A 26,902-nucleotide genomic window follows, 5' to 3' on the forward strand; every position below is an offset into this window, starting at 1 on the left:
CACAGTGAATAATGTTTCTAGACTTGGTAAACTCTGATATTTCTAATAATTTATTTATATTTAGACACCCTTTCTAGGCCACCCCATATTAAAAATATCATTGTGTTATAACTGATCACTATTCAAGCAAACTGTTATCTCTTCGGAATGTAGAATGCTTCAGAAATTGCAACGATCTTTCTTATCCCTGATTAAAAGGGGTTTTTTTTTCCTTTTAGAACAGAGTACCACAATGATAAGGTAATGTCCATAGCCTGGACATGTGGGATAGGAGGTAGTCCTCTGAAATTCACCCTAAGAAACTCTTGAAGAAGAGCTAATTTCAGATCTTATATTATTCCATTAACAGATTAAAGTCCTGTTTTAAACTATTGGGTGATAAACAGCTGCATTTTATACTGTGAAGCCTTCGGCCTATAGTTCACACTTCGGAAGAGAAACGTTAGAGCATTGTTGAAGGTGTGAAAAACAGTAATTTGAAATTAAAGCATCTTATTCAACTCTAGTGTACATTCAAATAGTTGTTAAATGGAAACATCATCAGGAATGGTGTCATTTTTGCATTATGTGTGAACTATTTCCTATAAAAGCATCTTTTTAAAGTTACATGTGAAAATGTTATAATGATGAAGGATGAACTTGGTAGAAGAAAGCCAATTATTTTTGCCTTGCTAATATTTGTTGTATAGTCATGCATTTTTTAAATGTTTATTTTCTTAATGGCATTTGCAGGGTTGCTTCATAAGCATGCCAATTCTAGACTTTTTGGAATTATATATAGGCTAACCATATTTCCTTGAGACAAAAACGGGACATTGGGATGGCAAAACAGGGCAGGGCTGGGCAACAGGCTGGATTGGCAGGCAGGAACTTCTCTGGTTTTCTTGGACTGGGAATCTTCGGATTCCTTTGTTTGTGAGAGGCAAGTCTGGGCTGGAGAGTCTAGTGAACGGTTGTCCCCAACAAGCCATTCCTCCTCTGTCTGTGCTTTTACGTTCTTTTCTTCCTGCTGTTTCAAGGCAGGAGCCAATTGGCTCGCCCTTTGATCACCACCTATCAGCTGATCCTATCTTTTTCTTGTTAGGTTTCCCACCGGGTTGAGCTCTGTGGCTTTTTTCCTGCTGTTTCTGCTGAGCTCCCTCTCCTTCCACTCAAAGTCAGACTGCATTCTGACAGGTTTGCAGGAACTGTCCAATTTTTAAGTAAGGTTTTTAAGAGAACAGGACAAAATGGACATTTATATTAAAATGATGGGACGGTCTGGAAATGTTAAAAAACGGGACTGTCCCATTCAAAATGGGACGTATGGTCAGCCTAATTATATACCATAAGCAGTTATTTTTGCATGTTTATTTTTGTATAGATAGATAGATGTATTAGTACGATGCTAATTCTAATCTGCTTTCCCATCAGAGATTCCAAGCAATCACTGTGACAACCCTGCTTTCCAGCTAGATGAAACTACTACACAAAAGGGCCATTTAAAGAGCAAGAAAATGTAAGTTTAACTTAAGCACTTCCATGTTTAATTTGCTACAAATTGCTTCTGTTGACTTACTTTCCTGCTCAAATCTTTTTAGAGAGAAAAATGAGACTGCTAAGAAGAAAGAGAAGCAGATGGTTGGATTTTTTGAACTGGTTAGTGTGTAATCATATTGATGTTATATTGATGTCGGTTCTCTTTTATTTGTTTATTTTTGAAATAGGGGAGGGGGTCAGTTTAGAATATAAGTTTTTTTTAGCCCAGATGAGGCAAATGGGTACTTAATTGCAGAATGCTTTGCAAATCTTTGGCTGAAATATCTTTTTCTAGCGTGCTTAAAATTTCAGGCTGAGGCACACATCTCAAAACAAAGCAGTAAGTTACAATTTCCCCCCTTGAAAATACATCCAGGGGGCCAAGAAGCATTCTGGTAAATAAAAATGATATCGAACACTTGTCCATTTCCCCCTTTTTTAATCTAAAGAGTCTTTAAAAATGAAATGGGATGGGGAAGGGAATATGTTGGATATCAAATTAGGCATCTTCAGAACCAAATTGCCTACAATGCAATGACAGTTGGCAAATATTTGAGAGTATACATTAAGTTGGTCAAATAAGAATGTGTAAATTCTTCTAACTGTCCTACAAACCTGTTAAAAATTATTCAGTCACTGGGTGACAAATCTGGAAACAAGACTTGCCAGGGTCCAGAATCCAGCTGGGCTTAGAGGTAAAAAGTGAGCAAGAAAATTCCTTGTAATTTGGCTTCCAAAAATGAAAACTGGGTACAATATAGGACATACCCAGATAATTGTCATCAATGAGACAGTCTTATCTGTAAAGCTATCTGGAGCCTTCAGTCACCAATTCATTTATATTTTTCTTTATCAATTTAGTTTAGTTTTGCAAGTGTTCTAGATATCATTTTAATGATCGTGGGATCCATCGCAGCTGCTGCAACAGGAACTGGACAACAAATTATCATCATTATCTTTGGTCAGATGACAAACAGCTTTGTAGGAACTAGTTCTAATGTGTCTACAGGTAAGAGATGCCCATCACGCTAAGCAATAATATATTGGATTAGGGTATAGCGCCAAACCAGTCAGTTGTGGCTTATTAAATGCCTAATGCAGTATGTGAATCCATTGGCTGAGAACACTGGAGGAACTAAGACTTTGAATACTAATGAACAATATTAATCTCGTTGAAATGTAATAAGTAAAAACATTTCTCCAGATGTTCAGTATTTAATAAGATAAATTAATCTTTGATTGATTGATTCTGCATCATCAAGTCATTTTCAAATCCTAGAAACCACATGGATAGATTTTCTCCATCACAATCTATCCCTGACCTGTTCCTCCAAGTTTCCCAATGGCACATCATTGCCCCTATAACTGAATCCATCCACCTTGCTGCTAATTAATCTTTACTTGAAGATAAATAAGCCTTTATAAAGTGTATTTTAGGGAACTCGGTAATAGGTGGCCATACCTAGCTAACCTTGGTTGATCACAGAAAAGCTGGATAGTGTTGGACCTAGTTAGGATAAGAAATTATCATGCAATTCTAAGGGTGTGAGCTAAACTGGAAAACTGAAAAAGCATCCTAAAGGAAGGCAGTACCAATCACTTTTGTGATTTTGCCAAACAAAGAAAAAAAAACTGATGTGGACATATCCATGTAATCATCAAGAATCTGGAAGTTTTGTTATTGTGCATGTCAGTCAGTTTGCAATCCGGTATTAAAATACCTGAAAAACCAGATTTTGAGATCAGATCTAAAAATTAGAAAGAATAGCCATTTATCTTTAATAAATAAGGATTATCTTTCTAGGACATTCTAGGACTCTAGCGCAGTGTTTCTCAACCTTGGGATCTTTCAGATGTGTGGACTTCAACTCCCAGCATTGCTGACTGAGATCTATAAGTTATCTTCTGATACTGTTGTTGTCATCTTCCTTATAGGAAGTGCAGAAATGAATAACTCAGCATGTCCTCAAGCTGCTTCAGATATAGAAAATCAAATGGCCACGTATGTACCTGTACTGTTTACTAATAGAGCCACATTTGCGCCTCTTCCTATCTGTAACTGGTTTATAACTGACTGTCTTTATGGTTGCCTTATTTAATATTGAATTACATTGAATCTGCTATTTTATTATATATACCAGTTTAATATTGTTCTTTTGTTATATAATAAAATGCTTGATTTTATATCCACTTTCACCAAGTGCCTACATAAAATTGTTTGTATGACTATTAGCAAGTCTTTTGGAGTGTTCAAATTGGTTTGCTTTCTCCCATATACTGTAGCTATATGTCCACAAGAATGTACTTTATTTTTTTTTAACATTGGGGAACTATATTTGGGGCTTTGGGGCTGAAATTATAGAAATAAATTATTAACAAGTTTATTGACCCTTCATGTCTTCAACAGGCACGCATACTACTATGTTGGAGTTGGCTTTGCCGTATTGATCTGTAGTTTTATTCAAATCTGGACCTTTGTGACTATTTCTGCAAGACAAACAGCAAGGATACGTGACAAATTCTTTTTTGCTGTTCTTCACCAAGAAATGGCCTGGTTTGATACTATACCAATTGGGACATTGAATACAAGACTGACAGAGTAAGGACTTCGTTTGTTTTTAATATGAAATTTGGGGAAGACAGTCACTGCCATGGACCCAAATGAGGACTAATTTCCATGGTTGATCCAGTTAGGGGCCAAATGTGTATTTCCATATCATTGGTTAACCACATTTACTAATTATATTTACTTGTTTGTTTTAAAAAGTTTGCCACCCTTAAAACAGAGTTTTCAGAGGGCAGCTTACAACATTCTGAAATTATAATTTAAAAATATTTATACTGATTAAACATAGATGACATAATACATGTCATCAGAATACATATTAGTCCTAGGATTGCCAGATATCTGAACAGGCAAAGGAGGACATGGGAAATTAGAAAGGAAGTTGGGAGAATGGGGAGAAAAGGAGGACACACTGTTCAGTATTTGTATTTACATTTGGAGAGGAAGGGATTACTAATGAGTAAACAGGCAGACAACGGGGAATATACATTGAGAGGAATGTGCTAGCCCCCTCTGTTTGCCTAGCCTAGCATTCTGGAGACAAAAGCCTTCAGTGGGCAATTGATTAAGGTCTTTTCGATTTCAGGCAGCAGCACAAGCTGGCTGGAGGGTACTAATCAACTAATTAAGGCTGCAGAAGGGAGATTGTTAACTTGAGGTTAGCACTTATTAGGGAAGTGCTGTGCTGAGGAGAAAAGCTGTTCAGGAAGAGCTTGTAGATACTCAAAAACCTGGACAACAATTTGATTTTAAGGGTATGCCTGCTGGAGAGAGGACAAGAGGACAAAAAGGAAGACATGTCCTCCTTTTGCTGGACATCTGGTAACCCCTAATGAGACCTAGATTCATTAAAACTCTACAGCAACTTAAAAATTAAAATATTAGCAGAATAACAAGCCTCAATAGAACAAAAACGTTTTTCCCTGGCAATGGAGGGACACTAAGGTAGAAGCCAGCCCAACCTCATAAGGGAAGGATTTTCTGAGCTGGAGGCCACCACCGAGAAAGACCCCTCCTGGGCTACCACTCATAAGAATCACCTCAGTATATGAAGCCATGTTTTTCTCTTTCTTGTGGCACCATTTTCCAAAAGTCAACATCCTAGCTGATGGCTGTTTGGAAGCAATAGAAACTGTGTGAGTTCACAACTGCTCAGCAGAGTTTCATAATTGTTAGTTTGTACTTCATCTGCATAGCCATGATCTCTGCTCAGCATATTATCCCAAAGTTATTAACACGAGTTAAGGTATTTACTTTGTTCTACATTTGTTATTGTAGAACAGTAATTATTGAATGCTTCTGAATATTGCCCTCTGTTGAAATCAGACTCACAAAATGGGGTGAGCAAAAATATAGTCTGTCAATCATTAGAATTTCAGTATTAAGCATTGTTCTCCAATGTACAGCTTCCCTTCAAAGTATTTCATGCATGGAATGAATTGTTCTATTAATTTCAACAGAGAGCAGATCCTTGTATACAGAGAAATATGTAGGGGGATTTGTTTTCTATATAAAAAGAAAGGAGTAGCTTTTGTGGAATGAGGGATGTTTCCATCTATTTCTGGATGCTACAATTAAAAATAATAACTCTACTGGGTGCAAATTTAACCTTGACAATTTTTCCAACTTGGAATCTGCTGAAATTACTACCTGGGCATATTTAGTAAGGCATATTTTGTTTGACTTGTGTTCTGAAAAATAAACTTCTGAAACTAGGTTTCTGGAACTACTAATTGTATATAGTGGATATTCATCTATTCTCTGAAATATCTCATAAAAATGTAAGCCACTACATTTGATTTTCATGTATGCTGATCTCTTTTGAATATGTAAATAAAGGTAATTGAAAGTAACTGTTTCTCCCCTGTTCTGTTTAAACTGCAGGGATATTAATACAATTCACAAAGGCATTGGAGACCAGTTCAGTATAATAATCCAACATTTTTCAACACTTCTGACAGGGATTATAATAGGATTTGTGTATGGATGGAAACTGACCTTGGTGATATTGTCCATTTCCCCTCTTATTGCTGCCTCTGGGGCCACATGGTCATACGTAAGTTGCTTGGGATATACATATTAGCATAATAGGGCTGGGGTCACATCAAAGATCATCTAGTCCAACTTTTTCCTGATGCAGGAAATTCGTTACTGCAACTTTTCCAATGGATAGCACCATCCTATGCTTAAAAATCTCTAGTAAAGCAAAACCTACAATCCTTCAAAACAATTCATTTCACTGATGATGAATAGTTTCTGCCAACACAATCCCCCACACACCCAAATTTTAGTCTAAATAATTTTCCCTATGATTTGGACCTGTTGGCTCTCACTTTAGACCATGGGGAAAAAGAAAGCTTGCAAATGAAAAAAATATATATATGGCAAGGAAGAGGATGGCACGCATGAAAGTTTATTTGTATTTCAGCATGGTTCTGAAATAGTCTTCTCTAAAGATTGTCTACCATTTTGCTTTAACACAGAGAAACAACCATTTTCCTAGTACATTAAAAAAGCAATTATTAAGTAGTTCCAGAGGAGACAATGGCATTGTGACATCATAGTCTAGGGAGACCTGGGTTTAGATTAGTTTAACACAACTAAACACAACAATGTAACAATTTCCCAGTATTAATAAGCGCCCATAGCCAAGATGCACAGTTATCCGCTAGGAGAGAAAAGAACAACTTTCACTGAAACAGCCTGGTCTTAATGGTTTCACAAAGAGTTAATGGGGTTGGGGCCTTTTTGATATCAAGAGGAATGCTGTTCCAGAGAAGGAAGCCATGACTGAGAAGGCTGGAATCTTAGTAAATGACATTTCCTAAGAGTAAGGCTCTGAAGGGAGCATTTTCTTCCAGATCTTATAGGACAGGCCCTGAGTGCTCCCACAGATCTCCAGATTCTGAACGAGGAAGGGCTTTAAATATGACAACAGGATCTTGAATTGCACACAGAAACAAAGTGGAAGCCGGCACAGCTCTCGGCATGTTACATGGGCAAATCATCTTCCACCTGTAGCAGCTCAAGCCACTGCATTCTGGATCAGTTACAGTTTCTTTGTGGTCTTCAAGGGCAGCCCCATCTACAGCTTAAAACAAAAAGTAGCAAAAAACAGCTTCAGCAAAGCAACTTAATTAGTAGATAAGTCTGTGCAAAGAACAGTATATCAAGCTTTTATTCAAGGATGTATTCAAATTCACAATGAAAATAGATAAACAGAAAACACTCTTCAGTTTCCCTGTTAGATTAGATAAAACCAGCTTCTTCAGTTTGATGCTCTACAGATGCCTTTCCAACAGTGCTGACCAATGCTCATCTTGCCTAAGGAATGATGGCGGTATCTTCCAACATATCTGGAGGGCGCTAGACTGGAAAGGCTACCTAAAAGGATTATATTACTTTAAATATGACATACTACTTAATTCTAGAAATTGAGTTAAATTATTCTTCTTCATCAGATACTATCAGTATTGACTGCAAAGGAGCTATTGGCTTACGCCAAGGCAGGGTCTGTGGCAGAAGAAATTTTGACAGCCATTAGGACAGTTGTTGCTTTCAATGGACAGAAGAAAGCTATACTAAGGTAAGATGACATTTACATGCTCATGGGACACTGCCTTATGCCAAGATAGCAATCAGTCCATCTCAGGTTCATTTTTGTGTTAACATTGCTTATATTAACTAGTAATGTTTGTGCAATCTTTCCCAGCAATTTATGAGCTAGAACTGGAACGTGCATCAAAAGCAGGCACTCTCATTTCAAGCCTAGGCCCTTTTCCAGTCTTTAGATTTCCAGTCACCAAGCTGTTGGTCCCTCTGGAAATAACTACCCTTTTGACATGAGATTATGCCGATAGATAGATAGATAGATAGATAGATAGATAGATAGATAGATAGAGATAGAGATAGATAGATAGAGATAGATAGAGATAGATAGATAGAGATAGATAGATAGATAGAGATAGATAGATAGAGATAGATAGATAGATAGATATAGATAGATAGATAGATATAGATAGATAGATATAGATAGATAGATATAGATAGATAGATATAGATAGATAGATATAGATAGATAGATAGATAGATCATGAGAAATTATATAGATTAGATTTTTCCCTTCCTCTTTCCAAAAGCTGAAGGGAAACAGAAAAAATAAGCAATAAAAGCATGATCCAATCTAGTATACAAATATACTTTACCAACTTAGATGGTAAAGTGAGGGTGGCAACTTGGCTTATGAAAAGTATGTGACCTTCTTGTTCATACAATTGTACATGAAACAATCTCCTAGTGTTTGAATTGCCGTGCAAGATAAAGCTTTATGAGTTTTCCCTTTGTTGAATAATCATGAAAATTTTGGAGATCACATGTATTCCCCTTGACATTAGAGTTCATAATGCACTCTTGCCTGTTCCTGTGGTTAACCAAGTTTCAGTCAATGTGTATTGTGTACTTGAACATTAATTTCTTCAATGGAGCATCACTGGATAAAATGTGCCTGCTTTTTTCAGGCAAATGTCTTGTAAAAAGAGAGGTCCAAGGAAAAGTCAGTGAGATTTCAGCAGCTCCAGGAAGTAAATATTTTTAAAGGAATTATAAAAATGGTTCAAATGTTTGTTTATGGGGAAGATACAACATGAAATTATCCTAAATCTAACATGCTGGATCTGATTTCAGGTATGATGCAAACCTAGAAGAGGCTAGGTCTATTGCAACAAAAAGGGCTATCACCACTAATATTTCCATGGGTGTATCTGAGTTTTTCGTGTATGGATGTTATGCCCTTGCCTTTTGGTACGGAACCAAGCTCACAGTAGATGAAAAGGATAATTATGATATTGGAACAGTATTAATTGTAAGTTTAGATAAATAAAAATCTTTTAATTTCAATGTATATAACTTTGTGGGATAACTTTGTGGGATACTGTAAACCACCCAGAGTACCCCGAAGGGAGGAGATAGGTGGGGACAAATTGGATAAATAAATAAATAAGTAAATATCTAATAAATCAAAAGGATCTTTCAGGACTTTTCTGCTCAAGAACAGCATCTTCTTTAAACATTTTCTAAGAAAATCATTGTCAGATAGCATCACCCATCTTAGGAACCTGGATGTAGTTAAAATGTATAAGGCAGGGATGCAAAATATTTTCTAAAACAAAGAGCACCTTGAGAGATGAATCAAGGGCCTTACTCAAAACATCGTAGATGCAGTCAGACCAAAAAGTACATCTGAATTCATTTCATTGGCATTAAAAGTAATCAAAATTATATATAGATAATCAAGTACTCAAGCACCAATTAATAATATGTTGCCAAATGAATGATCCCTGAAGGAGGAGGGATTTAAACCATTCACAGCCTTGTAGATGTTAGTATTTACACCATTTATTTTGCTTTCTAATTAAAGAGGCAATGCTTTCTTTAATTGTATTTCTGACCTGTTGATCACGGTAAACCAGTTAATGAAAATTTACATAGAGGTTTCATTAAGGATTTGGGAGACTCAGGATCCCACCTCTTGATACCACAAAACAATGCTGTCGGGGGCATCTGCAAGGGATCAAAAAAGTGAAGATGGTGGCCAAAAAGCCCTACCTGTTTTGCACTTGTGTCATGCACATGATGCACATAAAAATGAATGGGCTGTTTTTTACATACACACACACACACACACACACTATATATATATGCTCTGATTACCATCTGGCTCTGCACCGATTAGCTTATCCCACAAATTGTTACCCACATATTGGGCTTCTTTCCCTCTTCAAGTTAGATACTGGCAACAACAATCTCCAGATGGGGAAGATACCAATAGTTAAGGGGATTTATTATAGAGCATATAACCATGATGGTTTTCTTGCAGCACATACCCAGCAGATGATCTGTGCTGAAAATCATATTGCTGACCATAAATTATCCTTGCTGGAGTGGCTATAGGAAACTCCTTTGGAATTTGGCTAAATTGACAGCCTTGATGAGAGCAGGCATGTCCAACCTGCAGCCCACAGCCCTGAACAGCTAGTAATGCGGCCCCAAGGATGAAGCACACAAAGAGTAACATTGGAATTAAAATTTCTGATGAGCACCCTGAGAACTCACTGAGAATTGCATCCACTTTCATCGAACCAGACATTGATGCATTAGTTTCACAAAAACAAGGTCAACTATCCCACTAGTTTTATGTTGCCCTCTTTTTTTAAATTTTATAATAAAAATATAAAAAAATAAATGAAGTTTTATTACTTATATACATTAACTATATTATATATTTTATGTGTGGCCCAAGGCAATTCCTCTTCACTCAATGTGGCCCAAGGAAGCCACGAGGTTGGACACCCATGGATTAGAGAAAGGACACTGATTAAGCTCAATGCCAATTAGAAACCCTTTTAGGACTTTTTGCATGAAACAGAAAAAAATGACATTATGATATATGGGTTTGATGATTAGAAAAAATGGCAGATGTTAGAAAAAATAAGTTATGTTGTAAGCATAGAGGAAGAGTTCAATTTAAATTTATACAGTTATAAAGGAAAATCAGAAGTCCTTTCTTTTTTTTCTTTTTTTTCTGCACTTTTGTCTCTCTGTCTTTCTCCTTCCTTCCTTCCTTCCTTCCTTCCTTCCTTCCTTCCTTCCTTTTTCCCTCATCTTAAATATTAATTTCTTTTAGTTTTTATCTTTCTTGCTTAAAAATTTAATAAAGTTATTGTAAAAAAAAAGAAAGGAAACTCCTTTAGAATCAAGGTAAGATTCATTAAAACAGATCTAAATAAAAGTGCTGCTTGATAATATGAAATAATCATATTATGAATTGTTACCATTTTTGAACTGTGGTTCAGTTTAAATCAAGCCATGAGATATAAGGGACTATAACACTATTCTGGATAGGGAGTCCATGCTCCTCCAGAGTTGCTGCACTGTGATTCTGGGCATCCTCCTTTCTGGCTCTTAATACTCTGCTGGGTTATTAATTGGTGCCACAGAATTGAGCACCTGCATTAATCATTTCACCTTTTCCTTCACAGGTTTTCTTTTCTGTGCTTATTGGTGCATTTTCCCTTGGACAGGCTTCCCCCAATTTGGAGAGTTTGGCCAATGCTCGTGGAGCAGCCTATGAAGTCTTTAAAATTATCAAAAAGGTATATATGGGCTATGACATATAAATATACTATGGATATTTGAACACTTCATTTGTGTATTTCTTTGCATCTTCTGAAATAAGTGAAATAACAACCCTGTGGCATATTACTTGCATGAGCAGAGTATCCATGGCCAGAGAAGCAATCGGGTACAATGTGAACTCCTTGTCAGTGGACTGACAATCTAGTTGTGCATGAATCTTAATCAGTGTTGTTCAGACTTGGCAATTTTAAGACTGGGGAATTCTGGGAGCTGAAGTCCACACATCTTAAAGTTGCCAAGGTTGAAAAACAGTGATCTAAATCATGTGGGAGTTTCCCGCTTTGAAAACAGGAGTCTATGGCAGTAGTGGCATGAGAATGATGTGACTTCAAAGGATATATCTCGGGTCTCACTGTCCTTTTTCGCACATTCACATGAATAATATGAGAATATAGCTTGTGAACTGTTTCAGCATTTCAGCATTGCAAATAGAGGGTGAACTGGAAAGTATTTTTTAATTCAGCAATATTCCATTTGATTTCCTTTATTTACTATTCTAACTTTAAAACAGCAAATTATCCATTTGGTAGTTATGAACAAAAGTGCCGTTTACTGAAGGCAAGAACCGAATCGCTTCCTACCTTTGTTTCAGCTCTTGGTTAAGTCTCAAACACTTTTTCTATTGATTCATTATGAGAATATAACGTCAGCCACAAAGGGCATCTTTAATGTGGTTACTCCTAACTAGCCTTAATTGCTGTTGATTCTCATATAGCCAACTCCAGGGTTTGATCTGTAGGAAATCTATTCCCCAGCTCCTTATATGAAATGGCAGATGTAGTTCGCAAAACTGCAACATTGTAAGAAGAGAAGAAAGTAAGGCATCATTTTGCAGACTGTAAATCTCAATGCTATTTAACATTGGACAAAAACTTGCCTGTGTTAAATTGTGTCTATAGAAATTATAGATTTCTTCCCAATTATCTTTCCAGCCCCGTCCCATAGATAGCAGTTCCACTGAGGGATTCAAGCTAGATAAACTCCGAGGAGAAATTGAATTCAAAAATATCCATTTCAGTTATCCTTCTAGGCCTGATATTCAAGTAAGATGGATTTTTTTCTTCCTCTTTTTTGTGGATGCAGATGTCTATGTAAAAGAAATGTTTAAGGCTCTTTTCTGTGTGATCAAGGAAAGGTCCTGAAAAATGTGTAATTACAAGCTTCTTTACAAAATAAACATGTTTTAGAAGTAATAAAAATGTGTGTTTATAGAAGACAAAGGATCTTTATTAGATGTCATAAATGAGGCCCACATTTTTAGAATGTCTTCACTAACTTAAAAATGGCTTAGATCATCTTCAAGAAGAAATCTTTGTTTTTCCTGTATTGCAGGTGTGATATATACTATATTAAGCCAGAGAGGTGGCTAACGTTTCTTGTGTTTTAAATATATATATATATATATATATATATATATATATATATATATTATTATTATTATTATTATTATTATTATTATTATTATTTTTTTTTTTTTAATAATTCCAGATTCTTAAAGGTTTGAATTTAAAAATACAACCTGGGAAGACCATTGCTCTTGTGGGTTCCAGTGGTTGTGGGAAAAGCACTACCATTCAACTCTTGCAAAGATTTTATGATCCAACACAAGGACAGGTTCGTTTTAACACAAGGGTAACTGTGACATCTTATTATTGGGGCGCCTAGATTTGACTTTTCAAATAAAAAACTAAAACACTGCTGACAATGCCAGTAACAACCCTTCTAATATACAGTATCTAAGAAAGCCGTCTGAATCCAGCAACCAAACATCTGCACTGGTGGCTCTTACAAACTTCTGTCCTCTTTCCTTCAGATTACCATAGATGGGCATGATATTCAGACACTTAACGTCAAGTGGATGAGGGAAAACCTAGGTATCGTAAGCCAAGAGCCAGTTTTGTTTGCTACTACAATTGCAGGCAACATTCGTTATGGCAGAGACGATATTACTGATGCTGAAATCGAACAAGCAGCCAAAGAAGCAAATGCTTATGACTTCATATCTAGTCTTCCTGATGTAAGTAGCTCAACTTTCACATTCTTTTAAGGATGTAACTCTAGTAAGGATAGGAACAAAATTAACCTGTTTGCTCCCTCCACCCTCCTACCGCCAATTTATGTGGTTTTCAGATCTACCACCCATTTTTCCATAAGCACAATGTACTTTACCACAGAGCAGGTGTTTTTTGAAGCCAGTTTCATACAACTAAACTTAATACTTGAGGCCTTGTTATGCAGCTGTTCAATTTGTATGATCTTTCTGTTTTATCTTTTTCAGAGGTAGAGAATATCTGCAGCCAACCAGACATTGTCAAATTAATAACTCTCAGCATCACTCACTGTAGGGATGTCTGCAGTGATTAAAAAAAACAGGGGAACAACAATGTCTTCCGGGAAGCTTGAAGAGCAGTGTTTATCAACCTCAGCAACTTTAAGATGTGTGAACTTCAACTCCCAGAATCCCCCAGCCAGCATGGCTGTTTAGGGGATTCTGGGAGAAGTCCACACATCTTAAAGTTGCTGAGGTTGAGAAACACTGTTATAGAGGCAGAATGATGGTCACAATGTTGGGATAAAAGCCCCACCCCTTTGTAGGCACATGAGGAGACATACAAAAGGGAGGGGGTTTCAACTGCAATGTCTCAGCTGCCATCTGGCCTGCTTTGACCACCACCGCCCTCCCCACAGATACTGCTGCTCCTCTGATCTTTTTCCATTGCTAGCTAGACATACAGGTATATGTCTATTGGTCAATAATAAAGCATACTTTTCACTTACATCCCCCCTGCATGTTCTGTAATATTACCAAACCAATTTAAATGAACTTTCATTACAATATATTCCTAGTCTTTGCATCTGAAAACAAATATGTTTTACAGTGCATGAGGGGGAAAAAACTATAAAGCTCTTATAGTTTAAAACACTATGTCTGTTTTAATAATAATAATTTATCAAACTTGTCTAACACCCAACTCCCAGTGACCCTGGGCAGCTCACAACAATCAAATGAAGAAATTACAATAAAATCAATAAAACATAAAAGAGATACTGCGCTAAAAATATTCTGAGCTATAGATTATCAATAGTATTTTAACTGAGTATTAGGAATTCCTGAGTTGTTGAAAAGGTACTGTATAATCTTGGTTTAACTTAAAACCATAAACCATAACCCTCAACCAGTGTGGCATTATTGTTTGTTTCTCTTTTTTTTTTCCTTGATAAAATATTCAGGATTCTGCATTATTTAATAAATAATCTTTTTTTAGGGGATTGTATTAACCTGATAACTTTTTAAGCCCCTAAAGTAAATTGTACTTAACAAGTACATGGCAAGAGCCAAAGATGAATGAAGAAATTACTAACCAAATAAATATATTCAGAAATTGAAGTTAAATTTTATAAATAATATTGAAGTTGATATTGAGCATCATAACTAATAAACCCACAGTAACTTGCCACAGCTGTTGAAATTTCAAAGGTCGTCACACTTATTTTTATGGATGTGTGATGTGTATCTTGGCAGTCATGGAAAAAGCAAGTTAATTCCTTGAAGTAGTCTGCAAATTAAAACATGATTACAGCTCTTCAACCTTGTTAAAATCCTCTTACCAAAATGAACTTATCATCCTATGATGGTGAGAATTTTTTTAAGGATAGGACACATTCATTCATTCAAACTCTTAAGGATCATGGAGGAGCTGGTGGTAACACACTGGGGGAGCTGCAATTTACCCTTCTTTTTTCTGGGTATTTGGGGTTGAGGTTTTCTTTCAAATAGGTTCATTAAACCTATCAGGAGTTGCTGCTGATTTTTGACAGCATTATTTCAGAGAACCCTGTTGCAAAAAAGTGGGGAGGGCTTGGAGGCACCATGCATTCTGTGAATCATCAGTTGTCCATCCCTGCTAGATAGCTGGAACCCTGAGGAAATAACTGATGTTGTAAATCAGAATTTGAGCTGTTATTAATCTTTACAATATGGTACTACATCTGATATAGATCATTTGAAGTTACACGTATTATTTGCTATATATTATGTACCCCTTTGAGTGTTTCAATATATCAGGTCATTATGATTATGAACAATGGTCATGTTTTTAACATCATGCTTGTCAGGTATAAGAAAGTTTAGGTGTCTAGGGTCTACTTTGTTCCGTAGTAGGACCCTATGATCCCCCAAATAGAGTCAGGTGCAAAAGACATCAGATTAAATAGTTCTGAGCTTTGTGTTGAGTTCTACAGCAGAATGGTGCTCATGGGCCTTGCATACAGATATACAAATCCTGGTGAAAGCTTCTTCATTCAGCTGTAAAAATTAGAGTGGGTAGTATGGGGAATCGATTTCTTTCTGTAATTCTTAGCCAATGGAAAGTCAGAAATCTTTACTGACTTTTCTGTAAATCACCCAGAGATCATCTATTATATTAAGTGTTTTAACTTTGAAAATGATCTGGAAACTTCAGAAGGTGCAAAGTGTAATAGCAAGCCACATGGAGAAATGCAGAATGTTTCTGTAGTGGCAATCAGACTAATAACTATAGAGAGGTCCCGGGCACAGGAGTCCCACCGCACCATTTTTCCTGAAGCTCACCTTCTCTCCTAAGCCTTGATATTTTTGAATTAGGTCAATTCTTTCGGGTTATTATACATTTTCTTTGTTTGTTTGTTTTTGCTAGAATAACCTTTGGATCATACACCTTTCACTGGCAGACTCTTACATAAATGGGGAATCAAAGGCATACTCATTCTGGTTAGATAGGTGCTCCAGAATTTTTCTTGGATGAGATTATTAGCTGATATGTCTTCCGAATATCCAATCATCTATAATCTTTGCTGTAATGGAGATTGAGCTGGCTGTCTCAATTGTGCAGTTCTTACAGTCATTGTTTAATTATAGTTAATCACTGGCTTTGTTTAATTATGGTTAATTATAAGGTGGTTTTGTGCATCAGTGTATACTCACTTACTTCCTTTGGGTAGAGAAAACCTCTTTTGAGCAATTGAAATCTTTAATCACACAGGAAACATTAAGAGTCAATGCAGTAGCTCAGAAATAGAGCAATGAAATGTGTTTAGACTGCATTCATATAAATGAATGATTGTGGCTCAGAGCATGCCAACATGGGACTTCCTTTTTCTCTTCTAAGAATCTTTCATGCCATTGTTAATTAAGCTATCCCTGAGAATTCAAGAGATAACTATTGGCACAGTCTATCTGATCTAAACGCTGAGAACAACAAAGCCATCTCTATATTCAGTGAGAAAGAGTGCCTGCAGATAGAAAGTAATCTGCTTGCTTTAAAATTGTGTTTGTGTGTGCACGCATGTGTGTGCACCTGCAGGCACATGTTGCGTGTTCCGCTAATATATTCAATATACTTGTTTGAATGCTAGTAATCTTTTTTTTATAAACACATATGAACATACTATATATAGTTTTCATCTCTGTATTTTGAATATCGCAGAAATTTAATACCATGGTTGGAGAAAGAGGAGCCCAGCTCAGTGGGGGTCAGAAACAGCGTATTGCTATTGCTCGTGCCCTGGCCAGAAACCCCAAGATCTTGCTGCTGGATGAGGCCACCTCTGCTCTAGATAATCAGAGTGAATCCATAGTTCAAGCAGCACTTGATAAGGTAAACATGCCTAGTTAAATTGATTACGTAGTGTCCTTACTCATGACACGTAGAGCTTCAACTAAACATAAAGTATGATCTTAAGGGATTAGAAGCTAGTTGGTGAATAAGTGAAAGTAAATGCCTCTACAGGGGATCAGCTTATTGTCAAAAAATAAATGTGATTCAAATAGGTATTGTTTAGTAAAATATGTATTTCATGATGAGAGTGTGTGATAATTGAGTTGAAATAATAATTAAACTAATCAATGAAACACAAATCCCTAAAGAAAAACAAAACACAGACAAGCTGTTGCCTCTAGGGCCCAGATGAATATGTACTGTAGTCATTTAGCTTCAGTTAAACCTACTAACTCTCTCTGGGCAATGAGTCCTTTTATGAAATGGAATTTTGTTGAACAGGCAATAAATTAAAGGCAAAGTGATGTTGCAGGACATATTGAAGGGCCACGTGGCTTGTACAACAGCATGAAGATCTTATACTTTCTAAGAGAAAGTCCAGCAGGAGGGTCCAACAAAGTTTGCAGGATGGGAGAAGAAAGGAGTGGATTTGTTTAATTGAAGTCCAAAGTGGGGTAGTGTTAGTGTTGTTTAAACAAATTGTTTGATCAGTTTGCTTCTATGATACACAGAGACACATACTCTGAAATGCCATGACTGTTGTAACAAAATAAAAATTAGCTAGCAGCAAAAATGCTAAAGGACACCCATCTTCCAGTGTTTCAGAATGGTGAAGGATAGGCACAGCACTTACTACAACTTTTTACCAGGCTCAACGTTGTTTGGGCAGTAAATAAAGTTTATGTCCAAATAAAACCTATAGGTTCATCCTGCATGTATTAGATGAGTTATTATTTTTTTTAAAAAAATATGCATTAATGCATCTTACCTAAATACTTCAAACTTACTAATGAAATTTTCAACCTCATAAAATCAAAAGCAATAAAATTTACCCACAGTTGATCATTGTGTTTATGAGCTTCCAACGATTTCGCAAGCATCTGACTCAAAACTGAATGACAAGTGTCATTAATGGATAGTGTACACATGGGTATGCTTTTATTAGTGCTTGTGTCTATGTGTCTGTGTTTTTCTGCAGTGCGTGTTTTCTGAAGAAGTGATTCAGTAACCATTTATCCTGTGGTGGTTCTATTGATGCCAATGAACTTTCCAGAGAAGAGGGTCAAAAATTTCCCTTTCCCTTTCACATTCCAGTTCTTGCTTTCTTCTATGAATTGGGGGATTGTTTCCATTTTATAAAAGGACTCATTGCACAGAGAGAATTAGTAGGTTTAACTGAAGCTAAATTACCCAAGATTATCCCATGATTAATCTGCCAAACTAGGAGCTTTGTTTAATCAGCTCCAGAGGGTGGTGGATTTTGTCTTCCATTATTCCCCATCCACCAAAAGGAAGTGAAATCTAGCACTATATATAGACAATGTTTCTATTATTTTAATCAGCCAAAACTATACAAGCATGTAAAATATAAAAGGGGATGATAATGAGTATTTTCATAATTCTAGGAATGTGCACAGACCAAAGGCCAATCTGGACCTCAGGCCAAAGATCTAAGATTATACTCTTAGATTCAAGGAAGCCTTGCAAAGCCACTCTGAAAATCTGGAAAGTTGCTCCTTTATTTATTTGTTAGCTGCTTAGGGTTTTTAGTGCTCCTAAGTGGCTTCCAATACCCAGAAATAGTGGTTATATTTATATAAATTATATTACTAAGTATATAATAAATACTTATTATGAAAACAGAGTGAAACCATAATACTCTCCCCACTAAAAAGTTACCAGTTCCACAAAATAGAAAATACACGTCTGTTCCATTTTGTCCTGTCCCAGTGCTGATTGCTCTAGGGGTCAGGGAACAATGTAATTTACACTAGAGAAAGGTCTTGGAGAGAAAGGGGGGTTTGTTTTTCCTAAAAAAATTATAAGCTAGAGTTCTTCAAAGCAGTCCTCTACAGTTGCTAAATATTAAACCAAAAACTATAGGGGTCTGTTACAGTTGTCCCCACATTATACCTAAATTGGTCTGAAGAATTTGCCATGACTTAAAGCACTCTTATCCGTAATGAAACTTGATGTAGCATGATGTTGACCAGATTAATTTAGCTATAAGTGAAATGTTAATTCTGCCATACAAGCAGCATTCCTGATGATATGTCCAAGCATCTCTAAATAACTGTGGATTGCAAATATATTGTAAATATATTGATAGAAAATGTGAGGTATAAACAAGCACTGGAATATCTGGTTAAACCAAATATGTGACAGCAATATATCTGAGAAATATATATCATTTATGTCATGAGCTTAAACCTTAATGGATCTGATCTCTCTAAACCATACATGCAGAAATAGGGTGAAGTTGCATAGAAATCCATATTTTAGATGATGGCCTTTTTCCTTTTCTTTTCTTTTACCCTCCTTTGAAGGCCAGGACTGGGCGCACCACCATTGTAATTGCTCACAGACTCTCTACAGTCAGGACAGCTGATGTTATTGCTGGCTTTGAGAAGGGTGTTCTGGTCGAACAGGGGACACACAAGGAACTCATGGCTCATAAAGGAGTTTACTACGCCCTTGTAATGCAGCAGGTAATTAGATTCAGTGGTCTGGTTTAAATGTAATGCTATACGCTTTATGAGGATAATTCTCAAGTGTGCCCTTCTCTCCCTTTCCCACATCCTAGCCATACGGGGTCTGGAATCTTCCATTTCAGATAAATTACAATATAGCATTATCTATAAGTGAAAAAGACATGCCGCCTTTATAAATGATGGTTTGAAACGGTCTTGTTTTCATTCATCACAGCCAAAAGAAGCTCCAATTTGTCCAGGTTTAGATGTTGCAAGCCGTGCTTTGGCTAAACATGGACACAAATGCTGTAGCAGCCCAGAATAGGGTAGAGAAACATTACAGCCCATTGTTCATAATGCTGAACTAATGCTGAGATGTTATTGGCTGTCTCCAAAGGTCAAAGCAATATGAGCCTTAAGCTATTTGAGCACCTTGTGGAATCTTTGCACATTTTTTATTTATTTAAATTCTGAATGTTTAACAGCTTCCTGTTGCTTGGACCTGCCACAGAAGAGCTAAAACCTCAAATGTACTCAGTTAGGAACAAAATGCTTTTCACTGGTATTAAGCATTATTTAGAGCTAGTTTGGTGTGGTGGTTAAGGCATCAGGCTAGAAACCAGGAGACTGGGAGTTCTAGTCCTGCCTTAGGCACAAAGCGAGCTGGGTAACCTTGGGCCAGTCACTTTCTCTCAGCCCTAGGAAGCAGGCAATGGAAAACCACTTCCAAAAAACCTTGCCAAGAAAACTGCAGGAACTTGTTCAGGCAGTCTCTGAGAATCGGACAAGATTGAACGGATTAAAAAAAAAAGCATTATTTACTGGACAGAGCAATGGTCTTTACAGGCCTGCAGCTATTTCCATTCCCAAGTTTCCTGCACACCTTACTTAAAAAGAAACATAGTTTTTATATTTTTAAATGAATGTTAAAAGGAAGATGATACATTGCAAAGCAAAGCATTGGCCTCCAGAATAATCTCTCTTTTTTCCAAGAATGCCATTGGATTCTGTATGGATCCCACATATGTTAGAAAATTAAAATGGTAATGCTTCAGGCACAGATAAACTTGGGGTTGATAGTATTCTGGGAGGTTAGACAGGGTAGCAGGAAGCAGCATCACTAACTGGGTGTGGAGAGCCACAGAGATGACCTTGGAGAAACTATGCACAGACAGTTACAATAAAACATAGAGAAACACACTTTAAGCTCAGGAAACAAAGAAAATATGAGGAAGGAAGTCCAACTGGCTCCACCCTAAATCCCTGGGGTATAAGAGAAAGAGAAAACACAGTCAGGCTTTCAAGAGTCTGTTACCATAGCCTATCTCAATGAAGTATAGTTCCAGCCAGACTTGTAGAATCAGTTTCCTGGTGTTGTCTATCTTGAAGATCTGACACTGGCCTTATGTAAATTGGTGCCTTGTGACTGGCCATATTAACCCCCTGTGGGCTTGGGCTGGACCCAGCACCCTCCCTGCTGCAGGCTGAGCTTCTTGGGATGTTGTAATGATTGGAATTGTTCCAGACATGGTTGCTGTGGTGCTATCCTGGGAGACCATTTTGATGGATGACTAGGACCATTCAGTGATGGGCTGTGGGACTAGCAAAGTACTTCCTGAGTGTCCCAAGGATGTTCATTTGGATCTCGTCAAAAAGGTTGAGCCGTGCACTGGTTATAAAACTGACATATATAAGCATTTCATCAAAGGTGATGGAGATGCCATTAAATCTGCTATTCCTTCTCCTCCATGTCACACCAATCTGAATGTGGAACAGCCAGAGCCCCACAAGAAAAGAGTGGCAAAGTACCCGGCCAACTTTGATCCCAGAGTGACAGCCAAGTATGATATCAAAGCTCTGACTGGCCAAGGGAGCTTTAGTTGTGTGGTACAAGTGGAGCACAAAGCTACCAAGCAACCTTATGCAATCAAGTTGATAGAGACCAAATACCATGAGGGGGAGAGAAGTATGCAAATCTGAGCTGTGTGTGCTACGCTGAGTACGCCACACCAACTTCATCCAACTCACTAAGTTTTTGAGACTTAGGAGTGCATCTACATGGTGATAGAGCTGGCCACAGGAAGCAAATTGTTTGATCATATTATTGCTAAAGGGTCTTTCACAGGAAGAGATGCTACCCGAGTTCTACAGATGGTATTGGATGGGGTTAAATACTTGCATACATTGGGCATAACTCATAGAGACTTAAAGCCAGAGAACTTGCTCTATTATCACCCAGGTATGGATTCTAAAATAATGATCACAGATTTTGGGCTGGTGAGTGCTCGGAAGAAAGGAGACAACTGCTTAAGGAAGACTACCTCTGGGACACCAGAGTATATTGCCCCAGAGATCTTGGTCAGAAAGCCTTACACTAACTCTGTAGACATGTGGGCGCTTGGGGTGATCTCATATATTCTACTAAGTGGGACCATGCCTTTTGAGGATGATAATGGCACCTGCTTGTATCAGCAAATTCTGAAAGGAAAATATGGTTACTCGGGGGAGCCCTGGCCCAGTCCAATCTTACTAAAGATTTCATTGACCGTCTGCTCACTGTGGATCCTAGTGACCGGATGACAGCACTTCAAGCCTTAAAGCGTCCCTGGGTGGTGAGCCTGGCTGCCTCTTCTTCCATGAAGAACCTGCACCGTTCCATCTCTCAGAATCTTTTAAAGAGAGCATCAGCTCAGTCTACCTGTTCCAGCCACCAAATCCAACAAGTCCTGATGAGTGTGGGAGAGGGAACTATGAGAACTGAACTTGTGGTATCAGCAACAGTACAATGGCTGACAACCAACAAGAGGCTGCCTACTTCATTTTTTTCTTTTTGACACTGGGGCATGTTCTGCAGGGTGCCCGCTAAGTGTTCCAGCTGCCTTATTTCTCCTCTGAAAGTTCAGCCTTTGTGTCTGACTTTCTGTCTTGAAAGAAATGGATATTTTGGGACACTGGTACCCTTAGGAGAATGCCATGCCTGGGCAGAGTCAGTACAGTATCTCTGCCATAATGGGAAAGTAGGAAGGTCTGTTTTTGACCCACCCTGGGCCAAGTCCTGAGCTGATGTGTCATGTTCATCATTCCAATGGTTTGCATACATCGTAACGTTTCACATGTCATGTTTCTGATCCGTGTCTATCATCTGCGGGGTGGGGAATTCCAGCCCTGCCAGGGTGTTATCTTTGTGCTGCCCTGAAGGAATGTGTTTGGGTTATGACATGTATTCAAGGTTACTTTCCCAGGCAGATGTGTGACGCTTACCAATGCTGGGAGGGGGTGGTTGCGATGTTGGGGTGGGGGGCGAGATCGGCTTGGAGGCGAGGGTTTTTAGTTTGTATTTGGCGCGCTTTTGCTTATTCTCAGCTTTCTTCGTATTTGCATACTATCCTTTCAATAAATCAGTTTTATTCACTAATCTCTGGTGAGACTGACTTCGTTGGGATAAGGCAATCATTACATAAAGCTGAGAATCATCAAAAAAAACCTTACCCCGCTAGCCCCTAGCCAGGTTACCTGTGACAGGGAGTGCTAGCGATGTCTGTACTACGAGAAGCCAAGTGGATTGAAGAGGAGCCGGACACCACGGTGGTGAGGGTGGCCCGGAGTGCCCACGCGGAGAGGGCGGCACGCCGAGAACAGCTGGGGCTACAACCCGGCGAGCAGTTGGTAACGTCGGAAACGACGGGCACGTCAGGGGCCGAATCCTGGGGGACGAGGATGAGGACTCCGCTGTAGGGGACGCCCAAGAGATCCGGAAACCAGGACCTCCTTTGTCACCCACAGTGGTAGTGGTAACCGGTGCGGCCGAAGAATCGGTCACCCCTGCGCGAATGAAGGCTTTAGAGGAGAAGTTGGAGTCTCCGTTGTTGGCACAGAGTCTGATGGCTGAGAGATTTAGAATGCAATCCTGACTGGCCATATCCACTCTGGTAGCCATTTTGTGAAGAAGTTTGACCTTCACTCCCTAATTGCAGCTTTTTTTTTAGATTTTTATGCTGCCTTTATTATTTTTATAAATAACTCAAGGTGGGGAACATATCAATATTCCTTCCTTCTCCTATTTTCCCCACAACAACAACCCTGTGAGGGGGGTTGGGCTGAGAGAGAGTGACTGGCCTAAAGTTACCCAGCCAGCTTTCAAGCCTAAGTAGGGACTAGAACTCACAGTCTTCTGGTTTCTAGCCTGGAGCTTTAACCGCTGGACCAAACTGGCTCTTTTTCTTTGTCTGCTTGTTACATGTTCTCAAAATATTAAAGGTGTCCACTAGTCTAAAAGGGTTGGAAATATGCTATATGATCAGATCTCAGCAGTATTAAGGGTTTTAGTAAGGGTTTTCTTTAGTTTCTTTAGTTTCTTTCGAGAATCAAAAATACTTAGCATTATTTATTCTATTTCAATTATATAAATATATGCACATCTTTTGGAATTAGAGTTTGTCTATCTGTCCAGGAAATGTAACGACACAAGATGGATACGTTTGAGGTCCCAGGTATAGGAACTGCCATATTTAATTTCTTCTCCTGTCAAAACATGTCCTGTTTAGTAAAACAACATGATAAAACCCTGCACATGGCATTTATGGACAACATTGCTGTGGGTTGGAGAATGAAAATGAAAGCTTTCTTTAAAAAGAAGCCCTAAATCTAGCTAATAATTTTGCAATTATATCAAATAACCAATGATTTTGGAACTGAATATTTCAAATGCACTATCAAAACACATAGGTTTCCTGAGCATATAGATTTAATTGTCATCAGTTGTAATTAAAAGTATTAACCCCATTGGTAATGTTTTTTTTCTTAAATCAGTTATTTTCTTTTTATAAATGTTTAGACTTCTCAGGGAGAGGAACAAGAGAGTGATACATCAAAAGAAGAGGCAGAATTTCAGACTAAGGATGAAGATGGTGAAAATTCTGAGAAAGAAGACTTAAATGAAAGAGTAGATCTAAGTGATTTGGGAAATCCTGATGGTGGCATAGAAGTGGCTAAAAGGGGAAGTTTTCAAAGAATATCCAACAGATGTAGCCTCCATAGGGCTTCTACTAAAAGATCCTCTGAAAGGAAAAAGGGGAAGAAACAGACGAAGAAAGCAAAGAAGGACCATGTGGTTGGTATTAAGATTATTTCTAAAACACCTTGTGTGGCTAAAAACTGTATGACTCCTCTGTAAGTGGTTTTGTCAGATCCCCCTGATCAAAGGTTTCACAGAAACCCTTATCGGAGCATCTACCATCATTTCCTTCTCCAAGGAATGGAATCAATGTCGCCAGATGGGAGGGGGTGTGAAGTTGGAGTGTGAAGTGGTTTATTATGGCTATGGAGGACATCAAGGATGCAGGATTGAGATATGCCAGGAATACCATCTGGATGGGAGAGGGAGTGACGTGGTTTCATGGGAAAGGGGACTAACTAAGGGAATGTAGTTTTTAAGTTAGGTTTGAGTGGGAAATCTTTATTTACAGCTTGCCTTCTGTACCGTTCATTACGCTTCATTAAAACAGTTAAAGGAATCCCAGCCACCTGACTGTGATTGTGTGAATGCTTGAATGATCAGGTGCTGACATTAAGCTGTGAATCCATCTTTTCGAAAACTCTTCCTGAGCAAGTAATCAGCTGAGAGTTGGCAAACCATGCCTAAACACGGAAAATCCTGGGCTAAGCAGCCATCACCTTTACCGTCATCGGAGAGGACAGTGGTGTATGCCAAAGTGGAAGAAGAAAAAGTTGAGACAGGAGAGCTCGGAGAGCGGGGACAGCGAGTGCGAGATGGAACCCTGGCTCAACACTATGGAGTTGGAAAGTGCCCTCCGCTCCCTCAATTTCGTGAGAGAGCCTCAGACGCCAAGCATTATCATAGAAGAACCACAGATGGGTCCTTCCCAGCCCAGTGCCAGAGAGGAAGAGGGAAGAGCCCCCCCAACTGTGGAGGCACAAGTAAGGGTGCAGAGTCCGGGGTCGCATGGGACCATACCAGACCCCAATGGAACTCCGGAAGAAATGCGGAGCCTGGAGGCGAGGATGTCTGCTATGGAAGTGGTGTTGCAGCAGGTATCGAGAACACTGGAGACTATGGCGTACCCCTTGGCAGAAATCTCAACTCAGCTATCCAGAGTGGCAGCGCTGGACTCATGAGGAAGACGGTGTACCCTAACCCCAACCCGGGATTTCAAATCCCCAGTGAGGCACCGGTGGAGTGGAGGCCACCCAGAGAGCCAAGGCGACTGGGGGAGAGCTCTGCCCAGCAGGGCAACACCAGCTGCGACCCCAAAGAACACACAAGTTTGATGGAGACCCATGACAGTTGGCGTTCTTCTTGACCAATGTGTCCATATACATGAAGGAATATGGGTCTTGCTTTCACACTGAGTACAAGAAAGTGAGCCAGGTAGGCGCCAGACTCTGGGGACCTGTGGCAGAGTTGTTTGTGCAACTGAACGATGCCATGGCCCTGGAGCTGAACAGCCTGTGTGACTTCATGAGGGCACTGAGAGACCGGTTCGAGGACCCACTCAACAAGATGAGGGTGAAGACAGGTATCCAGCAACTTAGGCAAGGGGGAAAGACCATGGCAGAGTATGCCATGGAGTTCAAAGCTCTTGCTGGAAAAGTTATGGACTGGTCGGAAACCACTAAGATTGATTACTTCAAAGGGGGCTTGCAGCCAGAAATCCTGAGATGGGCACTCTGCCACGGAGACCCCCCCACACTTTGAAAGAATGGATCTGCCTAGCAGGGGAGGTGGAGAATACCCAATACCAATTCCATTGGCAACTCCGAGCGAAACGATGGGAAAAAATACCATAGCCCCAGGTCAATTTCCCTTCACCCAGCGAAAACTCTTCCGTGACAAGGAGGACCAGAAAGACCAGCCAGGGAAAAGAGGCAGCTGTTTCAAATGCGGGAATGACACCCACAGAGCAGCAGAATGCATACACGGGGACTCTGATGCACCAAAAGGAGCAACCAAACTGGCTAAAACCCCACCGACTAGATGCAAGGCAGCTGCTGCAATGGTGCTGGCTGGAAAGGATCCAGAGGTGAAGTCCCTGATTGACTCCGGCGAAGACTCCAAACAGGAGGAACTGGAGCCAGCGGGAAATGAATTTCACCTGTTCTAAATCATGCCTACGAGCAGGTGGAAACTCCAGGGCATAACATGATTACTTTAGAGATAGACGACAAAGAAGACCCTTTGGTGAGTGATGATTGCCCCACCTTGCTGGTGAAAGTAGGACTAAAAAACTTACAAACCTGGCACAAAGCCAATCTGACAGCTATGTTAGACTTGGGGTGCACAAAATGCTTGATACACCCCACCCTAATTGACACACTGAGCCTTAAAACCAAAAGACTTAAAAATCCAATTATTTTCGCTCAGATGGATGGTTCAGTTG

At 38.9% G+C, this 26,902-nt stretch overlaps 1 protein-coding gene and 1 pseudogene across 1 annotated transcript in view; both read left to right on the forward strand.

The window, feature by feature from the left end:
* Window positions 1-626: 626 nt before the first annotated feature.
* Window positions 627-26,902, forward strand: part of ABCB5 (ATP binding cassette subfamily B member 5) — a 47,299-nt gene continuing 21,023 nt past the window's right edge. Inside the window, exons 1-18 of the mRNA XM_063302026.1 lie at window positions 627-642; window positions 1,414-1,498; window positions 1,581-1,638; window positions 2,380-2,527; window positions 3,454-3,520; window positions 3,926-4,117; window positions 5,969-6,140; window positions 7,546-7,670; window positions 8,768-8,945; window positions 11,122-11,235; window positions 12,211-12,321; window positions 12,767-12,892; window positions 13,092-13,295; window positions 16,744-16,914; window positions 19,362-19,523; window positions 21,162-21,471; window positions 21,978-22,117; window positions 24,340-24,615. Coding sequence (XP_063158096.1) covers window positions 627-642; window positions 1,414-1,498; window positions 1,581-1,638; window positions 2,380-2,527; window positions 3,454-3,520; window positions 3,926-4,117; window positions 5,969-6,140; window positions 7,546-7,670; window positions 8,768-8,945; window positions 11,122-11,235; window positions 12,211-12,321; window positions 12,767-12,892; window positions 13,092-13,295; window positions 16,744-16,914; window positions 19,362-19,523; window positions 21,162-21,471; window positions 21,978-22,117; window positions 24,340-24,615 — 2,655 coding nt within the window. The remainder of the gene's footprint in view (window positions 643-1,413; window positions 1,499-1,580; window positions 1,639-2,379; window positions 2,528-3,453; window positions 3,521-3,925; window positions 4,118-5,968; window positions 6,141-7,545; window positions 7,671-8,767; window positions 8,946-11,121; window positions 11,236-12,210; window positions 12,322-12,766; window positions 12,893-13,091; window positions 13,296-16,743; window positions 16,915-19,361; window positions 19,524-21,161; window positions 21,472-21,977; window positions 22,118-24,339; window positions 24,616-26,902) is intronic.
* On the forward strand, window positions 20,960-22,298 carry LOC134497809 (serine/threonine-protein kinase H1-like; annotated as a pseudogene).

The sequence above is a fragment of the Candoia aspera genome, chromosome 4, assembly GCF_035149785.1.
Source record: "Candoia aspera isolate rCanAsp1 chromosome 4, rCanAsp1.hap2, whole genome shotgun sequence".
In the NCBI taxonomy this organism is placed as follows: Eukaryota; Metazoa; Chordata; class Lepidosauria; order Squamata; family Boidae; genus Candoia; species Candoia aspera.